This window comes from Macaca nemestrina, chromosome 3 (genome assembly GCF_043159975.1).
Source record: "Macaca nemestrina isolate mMacNem1 chromosome 3, mMacNem.hap1, whole genome shotgun sequence".
NCBI lineage: Eukaryota > Metazoa > Chordata > Mammalia > Primates > Cercopithecidae > Macaca > Macaca nemestrina.
Window position 1 is genome coordinate 45960939 of NC_092127.1, and position 12095 is coordinate 45973033.

The 12095-nt window shown below is 35.6% G+C and overlaps 1 protein-coding gene across 1 annotated transcript in view; it reads right to left on the bottom strand.

Annotated features, from left to right (window-relative positions):
• Positions 1–12095, bottom strand: part of LOC105493304 (SNF2 related chromatin remodeling ATPase 5) — a 39853-nt gene that overhangs the window by 16426 nt on the left and 11332 nt on the right. The window contains exons 5-11 of the mRNA XM_011760860.2: positions 11661–11761; positions 10731–10910; positions 9163–9318; positions 8466–8597; positions 6643–6711; positions 2570–2679; positions 852–1078 (exon numbers count right to left, since the gene is read on the bottom strand). Coding sequence (XP_011759162.1) covers positions 852–1078; positions 2570–2679; positions 6643–6711; positions 8466–8597; positions 9163–9318; positions 10731–10910; positions 11661–11761 — 975 coding nt within the window. The remainder of the gene's footprint in view (positions 1–851; positions 1079–2569; positions 2680–6642; positions 6712–8465; positions 8598–9162; positions 9319–10730; positions 10911–11660; positions 11762–12095) is intronic.

The window sequence follows — 12095 nt, forward strand, 5'->3', positions numbered from 1 at the left end:
CTGGCTTCTAAGTTCTTTCTACATTCGTGTAATTTAAATATACCCAAACACACACCACAGACATACCCCTTTTCTTTTTTTTTTTTTTTTTTTTTTTGAGATGGAGTGTCGCTCTGTCGCCCAGGCTGGAGTGCAGTGGCCCGATCTCAGCTCACTGCAAGCTCCGCCTCCCGGGTTTACGCCATTCTCCTGCCTCAGCCTCCCGAGTAGCTGGGACTACAGGCGCCCGCCACCTCGCCCGGCTAGTTTTTTTTTTTTTTGTATTTTTTTTAGTAGAGACGGGGTTTCACCATGTTAGCCAGGATGGTCTCGATCTCCTGACCTCGTGATCCACTCGTCTCGGCCTCCCAAAGTGCTGGGATTACAGGCTTGAGCCACCGCGCCCGGCCGACATACCCCTTTTCATATAAAAAGTCAACATACTATAGATAAAAATGTTTCAGGTCCATGTACATGGTACCTAATTAAAACCCCACATAAATAATTAAAAAACAATATCATGAACACACCACCACTGTCTAACAATGGATCTGGGAACCATGTGTGGGAGGGAGGTGCAATCTTCACATTTTATGACAGAAAGCTGTAATTTCTAGGAAAGTATATATAAAGTGTAAACTCTTTCCAAAATCAAGGGAGTATGGTTGCTCTAACTATTGCTTACCTTCTAAGAGACTTAAGGCCTAAAATCAGGAGTGGGGGTTAGAGCTCAGATAATGAATAGGTTTTTTTAATGTTCTACACTTCAACTTTAGAAAGCATCAGAGCAGTCATTTCAAAGTATAGTGCTCCTTTGTTTTAACATGAGCATTTTAAAACAGTTTTGATAATTTGATACGGGTAATAGATACCTTGTTCTTTTAACTTAGGGAGCAGCTTGTCTAAAACCACCATTTTGCCACTGTTGGTTACTAGATGCATATCTGTTGTATAAGGTGGACCAGGTTCCGCTCCATCAAAGAGATATGGATGATTACAGCACTTTCTCAACTGCATCAGGATGTTCAATAACCTCATTTTGTCCATCTTGCCTGCTGAGTTGAGTATATCTATATCCTTCATTAATATCCGAGTATACCTATTCAAAGAAGAAAAATATTTTTAGAGCTTAAATGTTCCTTGATCAACCCCTGCCACTTTACATACTTAATCCCCTTCCCCACCTGAACCCCCAAATATCTGTAAGAAACTACTCATCAACTTCTAGGGATGGTTAGGAATTTAACATCTGTAACCTCTTTCTTTTTGCTTCCATTTTTCTTTATTGTACATAGTGTTATAATGTTCACACTTATGCCTTGGGCCTTGAGGATATTATTTTAAAAGTACAAAAACAGTTCCCTTGGGTAGAATTAAAACAAAGCAGTAAGATATTATATCTTTAAGTAATAAAGCAAAACTTTAAAAAAATGTAAGTTTTAAACATAATTTTAGTTTGTAGTTTTTTGCAACAGAAAGTGCCACTATTCGATTTTTATATACCCCATAGCTAGTGCAGTATTTAGGTAAGAACCCTAACATCTGAGAAGACAAGAAGACTAATGAAATGGTAAGGCATGATGATGAGAATAATATGAATACAACGTGATTTACATATATATATAAATACATAGGGGGAGGGAGCTATGTCTGTGAGGTAGGTCTGTGAAGCTACTACAGCCATAAGCTAAGGCCAGATTATAAAAAGCCTTGAATGTATACTAAGAATTTAGACATTGTTATGAAAGAATGAGTAATTTGTCTAAGCACTAAAGTTTTAGAGCCTTGGATCCTTTGAACAAAATAAGTAGCCTAAGCAATCTATGCTTAAACAACAAGGCAGATCTTTCCATCTCAATTCTGATATAAAGTTCACTCAAATGTTTAACTAAAAAATATTTGTCTTCTCTTAGCATTGACTCATTTTAGTTCTGTTTTAGAGCCATCCAAGCTAAGCCTAGTATCTGCTACTCTTTCAAAAGTTTTGAGGACATTTAGGACCGACCACCTTCTACAGATAACCTCTTACCCAGATAACATGCCCAGTTCTCTATATGATATTAAGTCCTTTAACCAAACAACTCTGGTCTCTTGCAAATACTTATCAAAATTTAAGTATGCACTTAAATATACATGAAATATAATGAGACCACTAAAGAAAAGGGTAAATTTATTTCCCCTCCTTTGAACACAAAACTTACATAACAGTATCTTCTTCTGCAGCCACTTTACACTGCTGACCTAGTATTTATGAACTACTAAGTGAACTGTGTATCTCCCACACTGTGCTATCAGTTTCCTTCGTAAAAAACCCAAATAGATGGCTTCGTATGAAACCCATTGATTTAAATCCCAATTTTAATTTTGGATTTATAAGCCTTCCATCCTGATTCTGTCATCTACTAAGTTCAAAATTTTCTATAACGAACTTAATGAGCAAGACCTCTACTACATGACGAGAAACCTCTTTTCAGGTTGAGTTCAATCCAGCAAACTGCAATTCCATGAAAACACAAATGAGGAAAACAAAATACAAATGAAATTTAGGGAAGAATCAATAGTGCTATCAACTACATCTGAGAACACATACCATTCCCTTTGCATTTTGCTGAGGCCCACATAGATTTTTACTTCCTTCTTTGGAGGCAAACTCTTTTCAACATCAGCCTTAATTCGACGAAGCAGGAATGGACGCAAAACCTTAAAAAGGACAAAAATAAATAGGTAATACCAATATTACACATAAGGTCATATTTCAGCATCTTAGAATTGTATATAAAATATATGAAAAAGAAATTTCTCTTCATGAGTATCAAGTGATTTCTTAGGACTTCTTCCTGCAAATACAGTCATATCTCAGTATCTCTGGGAGACTAGTTCCCCTCCCCTTCCCTCTGAATATCAAAAGCCACAAATGCTCAAGTCCATTATATAAAATGTAGTATCTGCATATAACCTACAAACATCCTTCCATATACTTTAAATCATCTCTAGATTACTTGTAATAACAGTTAATAGAATGTAAATGCTATGTAAATACTTGTTACACTATACTGTTTAGGGAATAATGACAAGGAAAAGGTCAGTATCTTTAACATAGATGGAACCATCCATTTTATTTTTATCTTTTTTGGGGGCAAATATTTCCAATCCATAGTTGATTGAATCTATGGATGTGGAACCTACGGATATGAAGGGCTAACTGTATATAATTTATTACTACAGGGTTCCTGAAGGGTAATAATACAAGATCATTACTTATTCAATACAGGCATACCTCAGAGATATTGTAGGCTCAGTTCCAGACTACCTCAATAAAGCAAGTCACATTTCCCAGTGCACCTGAGAGTTACATTTACACTATTAAGTGTGCAATAGCATTATGTCTTTAAAAAAAGTACATACCTTAGTTTAAAAACATTATTACTTTAAAAATGTGATACACTATTTAAAGCAATACATTATTGCTTTAAAAACAGAGTAAACACATGCCTTGAGAAAATGGTGTTGATAGACTTCCTTGACACACGATTGCCACAAACCATCTATTTGTTTTGAAAAGTAAATTTTTCTTAAAAATACAGTATCTGTGAGGCACTGCAAAGCGTAATGAGATGTGCCTGTATACATAATGAGTATGTACCTGTTATACTACCATAAAATACTAAAAACAGTAGTAAATTTTTAAAATGATGTTTTCAACAATCTGCTGCCTTTCAGGTCTAAAACTAGTTACTTGCATGCAGACTGTCTAACATTGCTTAAGAATGGGCAAGGGTCTCATTAAGATCTCTTTTATGGTTGGTCTTTAAACTTACTGTCCTAACTTACGGAAGGAATATACAAGTATACACTTCAATAAATCACGAGTGTACAGTTCTAGAAATATTATTCAAGTACTGTAAAAGTACCCATGTTATTACCTAAATAGAACACTCTAGAAATCATTTTTGTGTCCCTTCCAGTCACTATTCCCTCTTCTCCTTCCCAAGGGTAAGCAATATTCTTACTTTTAGACACCATAAATTAATTTCGCCTATCATTTTTAACTTTATATACATGGACTCACTCAATAAGCACCCATTTATATCTGGTTTCTTTTATTAAACAATGAGACATTTCCACGTTATATGTAGTAGTAGTTCACTCATTTTCATAAAACAGTAAGTTTTAAAATTAACTATACAACTAAAGATACACTTTTTTGTACCTCTCTTCTATCTACACTGGTTTTTAAAAACAGTGACTATATCACAAAACAAATTAGATATCACTGGGGAAAGTATCATCAACATCTCTCTAATATCACCATGTAGAAAAGCTAGTTTAGCCCTAGTTGACAGGCGCCAACAACTGCCAGATGTGTAAGTGAAGACCTTTAGCTCCAAATGGTTCTCTTCTGGCATTGTCCAGCTAAATAAATCTAACTGGATAAACCCAGGTGTAACCCACAAAGAAACCACCCGGTCAACCCATAAATTCTAGGGTTGTTAATAAACTATTAAGTGTTTTGGGGGTGGGGGAAATAAGGGAGTCTTATTTACCCCTAAAGGGGGGTTAAGGTGTTTTTGGGGGGTGGAGGGAATAAGGGGTTCTTTTGCAGCATTAGATAACTAACGCATCAAATAAGAGTTATCTCATTCCTAAGCATATCCATACTGACTTCTAAACCTTCCTTTCATTATGAGACCACAGGTACTACTGTAGAAACTTCAAAGTAAAGAGCAGGAGAAAATAGAGAGGTAGCTACAAGACCTCTTCTCCCTGACTTCATAAGCATTTTCAAAATACCCTGTGAACAAAACAGTTTCCAAATCTGGTTGATTCTGCTCTGTGGGTTATTTGTTTGCTTTACCTAGATGTACCTACGTATTTACTACAGGAAAGCCAAGAGCAAAAGAATAAGGGAAAAAAAAATGCATGAAAAAAATCATGTTCTTCTGCCTCCTTTTCTACCCCCAAGATTACATATACACTCCACAATCCTGGGTCTAAGTAAACACGAAGAGAGTGCTCAGACGCATGAATGCCATCTGAATTGAAATAAAGGTAGCTAGGAAATTACTACCTTCAAATATTTAACAAAACGCTCAGTATTTAAGAATTTTAAAGTACTTTATAATGAAATATTTGAACAATTATGAACTTAATATTTTTTCCCTGCTCAAATATCCACTCTAACTAGGCATTGTGCCAGGTATACAAAGACAAATAAATATGCGCTTCCTGCCTTTGTGCTTACAATCCAGTATAGAAAACACTTGTGAATCATCTCAATATCCTCTGCAAAGTCCTATAACGTTAGGGTGCTCAGATTGTTAAAGATGGAATACACAGATGACTAGGCCAGCCTCAGCCTGGCTGGTTCAGTGGAGGTGATGTCACTGAGTCTTGGACTAGGTATTAGTAAAGAGACCAGGAAAAAGGATTCTAGATGTAGCAAAAATGATAAGCAAAAATAGATTAAAATTACCACAATGTTTACAGAAAACTGACAGTGGGGTCAGCAATCTATCAAATTAAAGCTCAATATATTAAGTAAAACAGATGCCAAAGAACGTTAAAAAGGTTAGGTCATGGAAGGGCACAATTTTGTTCCCCAGGGGACATTTGCAATGTCGAGAAATTTTTGGTTGTCACAACTGGAGGAATGTTACTACTGCCATCTAGTGAGTAGAAGTGTCAGGGATGCTATTAAACATACACCACCACACAGGACAATCACGTTCTCCCCTCTCTCCTTACCCCTCTCAAAGATATACCCAGACCAAAATGTCAAAGGAGGCTGAAAATTCCTGAGTTAGGTCATTAAGGGCTTTATATAACATTCTTACAAGCTCCTGCTTTAACCTGCTGACCAGGGTATTTTAATTTGGGGTCTGTTAGAGAAGTTCCTCTACCTACCAACTTTTACCTGTGAATCGTCCCAGGAAGCTGTATGTAAAAACAAAGCTACACGGCAAAGCAAAAACATACCAACTCTGCTCATTATGCAAGGCAGTTGCTTACACACAATGTCACTAGATTTAAGAAAAAACAGATGGATCTTTCACCCTTTCAAAAGTGAACCTGTCAGATTCTTCTACGGAATGTTAATTGAACTAAGCTTTAAAAACTTGTCTATAAGGCCAGGCGTGGTGGCTCATGCCTGTAATCCCAACACTTTGGGAGGCAGGTTGATAACTTGAGTTCAGAAGTTCGAGACTAGCCTGGGCAACATGGTGAAACACCGCCTCTGCAAAAAATACAAAAATTAGCTGGGCATGGTGGCGAGTGTCTGTAATCCCAGCTACTCTAGACGCTGAGTGGGGAGAGACTGCTTGAGCCTGGGAAGCAGAGATTTCAGTGAGCCAAGATCAAACAACAACAAAAACTTGTCTATATTAATTATTATGCAATTCTTCTTTCCCCCACTGTACTTTGTATAACTGTAAGAGATTACTTTTTCCCTTAAGTCAGGATTCCACTCTAGGTTCTAACACTGAACAACCACACATCATCCCCTACATTGATTGTAAGATGTAACAGTTAAGTGTCAGAATTCAAGCAGATCTGATTCTTAAGCCATTGAGCTTTTTATTAGCAGGAAAATAATCTACTAATTTAAACCTTTATCCTTTTTCCCATCAGAAATATGCTTTAACACTACTCCAAAATACTTACCATATGAAGCCTCTCAACTAGTTTTTGATCCCCAAGGCAGTTGTTTGTATCAAACCAGGAATCAAAGTCCTAGATTAACAAAAAAAATACTCAGATCAGAGATAATATTAATAAATACCCTATAATACCAGATACAGAAATGATTTCTAGAATTAGTAATTTTAATTGTAACCCACAAAAAAAAAACACTTAGTCCAACCCCATTTCTTCTGTGTCACTGTTATCAACAAATTTTAAAACAAGTAGATCAGAAATCACACTACCTTCTAAATATTCTTCTCGAAAACATCAAAATAACAAGTTTCACAGTAAAAAGATAACTTGGAAAGCAAGTTCTATAGAATTAGAAAATTAATATTCTTGAAAAATATCTTTCAATTTTCATAAAAGCTTGAAAATTAAAACATTTTATAGTTTGTTCTCTAAGACCATTCAGACTTCTCAAATACCAGTTTACAGAACTATGTCAATTTTAATCAAACTTACTAAATGAAATTGAAATTACCAGCATTTCATTAATATTTGGTTAGGATACAAGGACAGTTTCTCTAACCTCATCTCTTGAAAATATGTATTATATATGTGCTTTGTTTTTGAGTAAACATAATCTTAGAATTCACCGCTTTAACTAAAGTAAATGAAAGTGTCAATGTAGTGAGAAAAAAGGAATTATCTCAAGAACATCGAAATATGTAAAATCGAAACTAAAACTGCTTTTCGAGTTTGATTAAATATCTTTTTACAACACAAAATCACTATTCTTTCAAAATAATCTTCAATAGAAAAAAACAAAATTAATACCTTTTTATAACTTAACTGTAGAAAAATATACTAACATGGTGCTCTTCAAATCCCTCCAACACACACAAGATGCCAGCTATGCAAACAAAGTTTCAAAAATAAACGCTGGTCCAGCAAAAAAAAAAAACAAAACTGCAATTTCTAATAGCAAAAACTCTTGACATAGCTATTATATTACTATTAACAGTTCAAATAGCTAATTAACGATTGCTATCATTTCTATGACTACAAATAATCCATAAAGATTAGGTTATATTTGTTTGTTAGACTATAGTAAAAGAAAAGCCAGACGGATTTCACTAAATTTGACAGTCACCCTTGGCACTTAAAACATAAGCAATGTGAGGTATACAAATCACTTCAGGAATACCTTGAGCAGCACCTTAAAACCATAACCAGTCAACCTAGAGCCACTGAAACAAAATCAGGCTAACATGACTTACCAAATAGAAGTGACAATTTATGCCATTTCAGATAGAGAAAACAATGATTTAAAGTAGACTGAGGCCTGGCGTGGTGGCTCACGCCTATAACCCCAGCATTTCGGGAGGCCGAGACAGGCAGATCACTTGAGGCCAGGAGCTTGAGACTAACCTGGACAACATGGCAAAACCTCATCCCTACAAAAAATACAAAAACTAGCCAGGCATGGTGACACACACCTGTAATCTCAGCTATTGGGAAGGCTGAGGCACAAGAATCACCCAAATTCCAGAGGTGGAGGTTGCAGTGAGCCAAGATCGCACCACTGCACTTCAGTCTGTATGACAGAGTGAGACTATGTCTCAAAAAAATATAAAATAATAATAATAATGAAGTAAGATTGAAACTAAAGGCACAAAAGTAAATTCCCATTATACAGAGACAACCTAGGAGATAACACCAGGCTAACTATACAAATAAAAGCATAAAAAATTAATAATAATCTCAAGCCACGCTAAAAGACAGGCCACTTTTATTACAAAAATATATAGCATTAAGCAAAATATTATTATTACCAGAAAGCATCAGGAAATACTTACATCCGCTGAATTAAACACATCTGGCAACAGAAAGTTAAGAAGTGACCACAGCTCATGCAAGTTGTTCTGAAGAGGTGTTCCAGTCAATAATAGTCTATTTGTAGTCTTGAATTCCCTCACTATTTCTGACAACTGAAAGAAAAGAACCAAATACACCATTAGAATATTCTGCATATTACATTATTTACAACAGCAAAGACCTGGAACCAACCCAAATGCCCATCAATGATAGACTGGATAAAGAAAATACGGCACATATGTATCAGGGAACAGTATGCAATCATAAAAGAGAATGAGTTCATGTCCTCCGCAAGGACATGGATGAAGTTGGAAGTCATCGTTCTCAGCAAACTAACACAGGAACAGAAAACCAAACACTGCATGTTCTCACTCATAAGTGGGTGGTGAACAATGAGAACACATGCACACAGGGAAGGGAACATCACACACCAGGGCCTGCCGGGGAGTGGGGAGAAAGCAGAGGGAGAGCATTACGACAAATATCTAATGCACGCGGGTCTTAAAACCTAGATGATAGGTTGCTAGGTGCAGCAAACCGCCATGGCACATGCATACCTACGTAACAAACCTGTACGTTCTGCACGTGTATCTCATAACTCAAAGTTAGACGAAAAAAAAATCTGTACTTCAATCAAATTCTTACATGAAGGCTTTTCACATCTAAGTATCAAATTACCTTAGATTTTTCATTTTTGATCCTGTGAGCTTCATCTATTACTAAGTATCTCCAATTAAATTTTTTGAACACAGACTTCTCTTTAATAAGCATTTCATAAGATGTTACACATACGTCCCATTCTCCTGGTAGTAAAACGTCTCTGACAAAAGCAGCCTGTGTAACAAGAGAAAAAAATTACATCACACAGGAATAAACCACGCATTAAATTTACTGATGACAAGTAATCTAATATGTAAAAGGAGGTGGGAATATTAAAAAGGAGTAGAGTAGCTATATTATGCAAATGTTTAGAATCAGCTTTCTTAACACTAAAGTAACATCATTAATCATTTAAATGTCAGAACCATTAAATTTTTAAAAACTGACAAAGTTAACCCGTGCAAAATTCAATAGACACTTAAAATGGCTTTCTGCAATTCCACTAGATATGGAAATCCTTAGGAGACAGGTTTAGACAAAAAAGAGGGAGGTTTTAACATAAAGAAAGGAACAGGGCAGAAAGATAGTTAGCAGTAGTAGGCATCTGCATTCCTTTCAGGTTTATAAATGTATTAACACATTCCTAATAGTATTATTTTAAAGGTAAGAAAACTGAAGCAAAGAGTGGTTATTAAGTAATTACCACTCTCTGGGCTCCCAAACAAACAAAAATTGATAACTTAAAATACCCAACGTAACTAGAAAAGGAAAGAAAAAAATCTAGACTTCTCACTCACAGGTAAATGAACGGGAAATAAAAAACAAGTACACAGCTATTCAGCAGAGTCTGAATAAATTTCCAAATCTGAGCTTTATATACTAATGTTATTATTTCCATCTCTTCTTCCCACAAGGATGTTGTTAACTGATCGAAATTTTAACTTCTTTTGTTAGATATCATAATAAATCACCAAATAACTATATATGACTCAACTGTCTTTAAAAACCGTAATTCTGTGACTATTACCACTACACACGTTCATCTAAAAATGTGGCTCCTTAAATTTCCAACCAACTCACATTTCAAAACATCTTTTAAAAACGAGAAAATACTTCTAATGAGAGCAAAACCACTGATTTTATACAACCACTCCCAAAAGGGAAACACTATATATTCTTACAGCTTTCTACAGTTTCTAGTGTCTTCTTTCCAGTATGATTTTCTTTTTTTTTTTTTTTTTTTTTGAGATGAAGCCTTGCTCTATCGCCCAGACTGCAGTGCAGTGGCGCCATCTCGGCTCACTGCAACCTCTACTTCCCAGGTTCAAGAGATTCTCCTGCCTCAGCCTCCCAAGTAGCTGGGACTACAGGCCACGTGTGCCACCACACCGTTAATTTTTTATGTTTTTAGTAGAAACAGGGTTTCACTGTGTTAGCCAGGATGGTATCGATGTCCTGACCTCATGATCCGCCTGCCTCGACCTCCCGAAGTGCTGTTTTTTATCCACCAAGACGATGCTACATTTGTAAATACTAATATTTGCGAAGATCCCGTCTCTTTTATCCTTCCTCCCATTATACCCATACTCAAGCCTGAATTCAAATTATTTTAGCATCAAAAATGTAATGAAATACTAGAAACTTACTCTTTGTTCTTTATCTCCTATCAAACAAACAGATCTAAGTGTTGGTACCCATCTCTTGAATTCACTCATCCAGTTGTGTAATGTAGACTTAGGAACCAAAACCATATGAGGACCAGGAATGTTTCTATAATGTTTCATGTACCCAAGAAGAGAAATTGTTTGAAGAGTCTTTCCTAGGCCCTAAAAGATTTCAAAATAACCATGAAGCAATGAAAAACAAAAACATTATTTCAAAATTATACCTCCCAACAAACAGAGATAAATATTTAAGAGAAATGCCACATATTTATAATAGTTAATAAATGGCAAAAACTTAACATATGTCAAAGTTTGTAAGTGTTATGTCATATAATCTTCACAAGTCTCTAAAAGAGGTATTATTATCACCCGCATAAGGCCCAGTTGAAGTGACATTCCCAAAGCCATCTAGCACAGCTAGCATTGAAACACGTTTCTTTTGACTTCATACTTTCTCCAACCAATTAAACGTTTTAGCACTATAGCAATAAGGAAACTTTTTAAAACATTCATTACATAACTAGCAGTTAACAAAAGATAAAATGTTTTATAAGAATTGTACAAGCTACCACCTGGAAAAAATTCTTTATTTATTGTTGTTTATTCATTTATAAACAACTAATGACCTCACTTGTGTTTTACAGAACTGGAAGGAAATAAATCAGTGTACTATAAAAGTCATCCAAAAACATGTTTCTCAAATGTATTGTTTTTAAATTTATTATATTTTCACAGATGGAAATTTCTCACAATTAAAATACAGATCACACGCAATTAAGGCAAGCTGCTTACACTAGTTTCAGAGAGGATCCATTTGCTAACAGTTGTAGACTGTAAGAAACTTTTGTCAATTTAATGTATAAGATATTTTAAATACAAAACATACCCTTCAAAAAATCTATCAACACATACCATTTCATCTGCAAGGATACCATTGATGCCATTCTCATACAAAGAAATGAGCCAGTTTAATCCTCGGACCTGATAATCTCTCAGTTTACCCCATTTTACATCTAAGAACAAAAGAAAAGCACAATATGCATTTTAAGACAAGAAATACAAGGCAATCTCTTCATCTGGGCCTACACATATATACTGACTTCATTTTCATTACTAAGGGATTCCTGAAGAATAGGAACTCTGCAAGTTCCAAACTACTAGAGGTAGCTGCCATGGTCTGAAGTAGATACGCTGGACATGGAAGATAACCAAGTACGGGAAACATGACTGCAGGAATCAGAGTACCCACTCCAACAACTCAGTTCTTATGTTACCCATATACTGGTCCAAGAGACTCTTTGGCCTCTTGTCTTTTTAATGACAACCCAAGTATTCCTAACCAAGTAT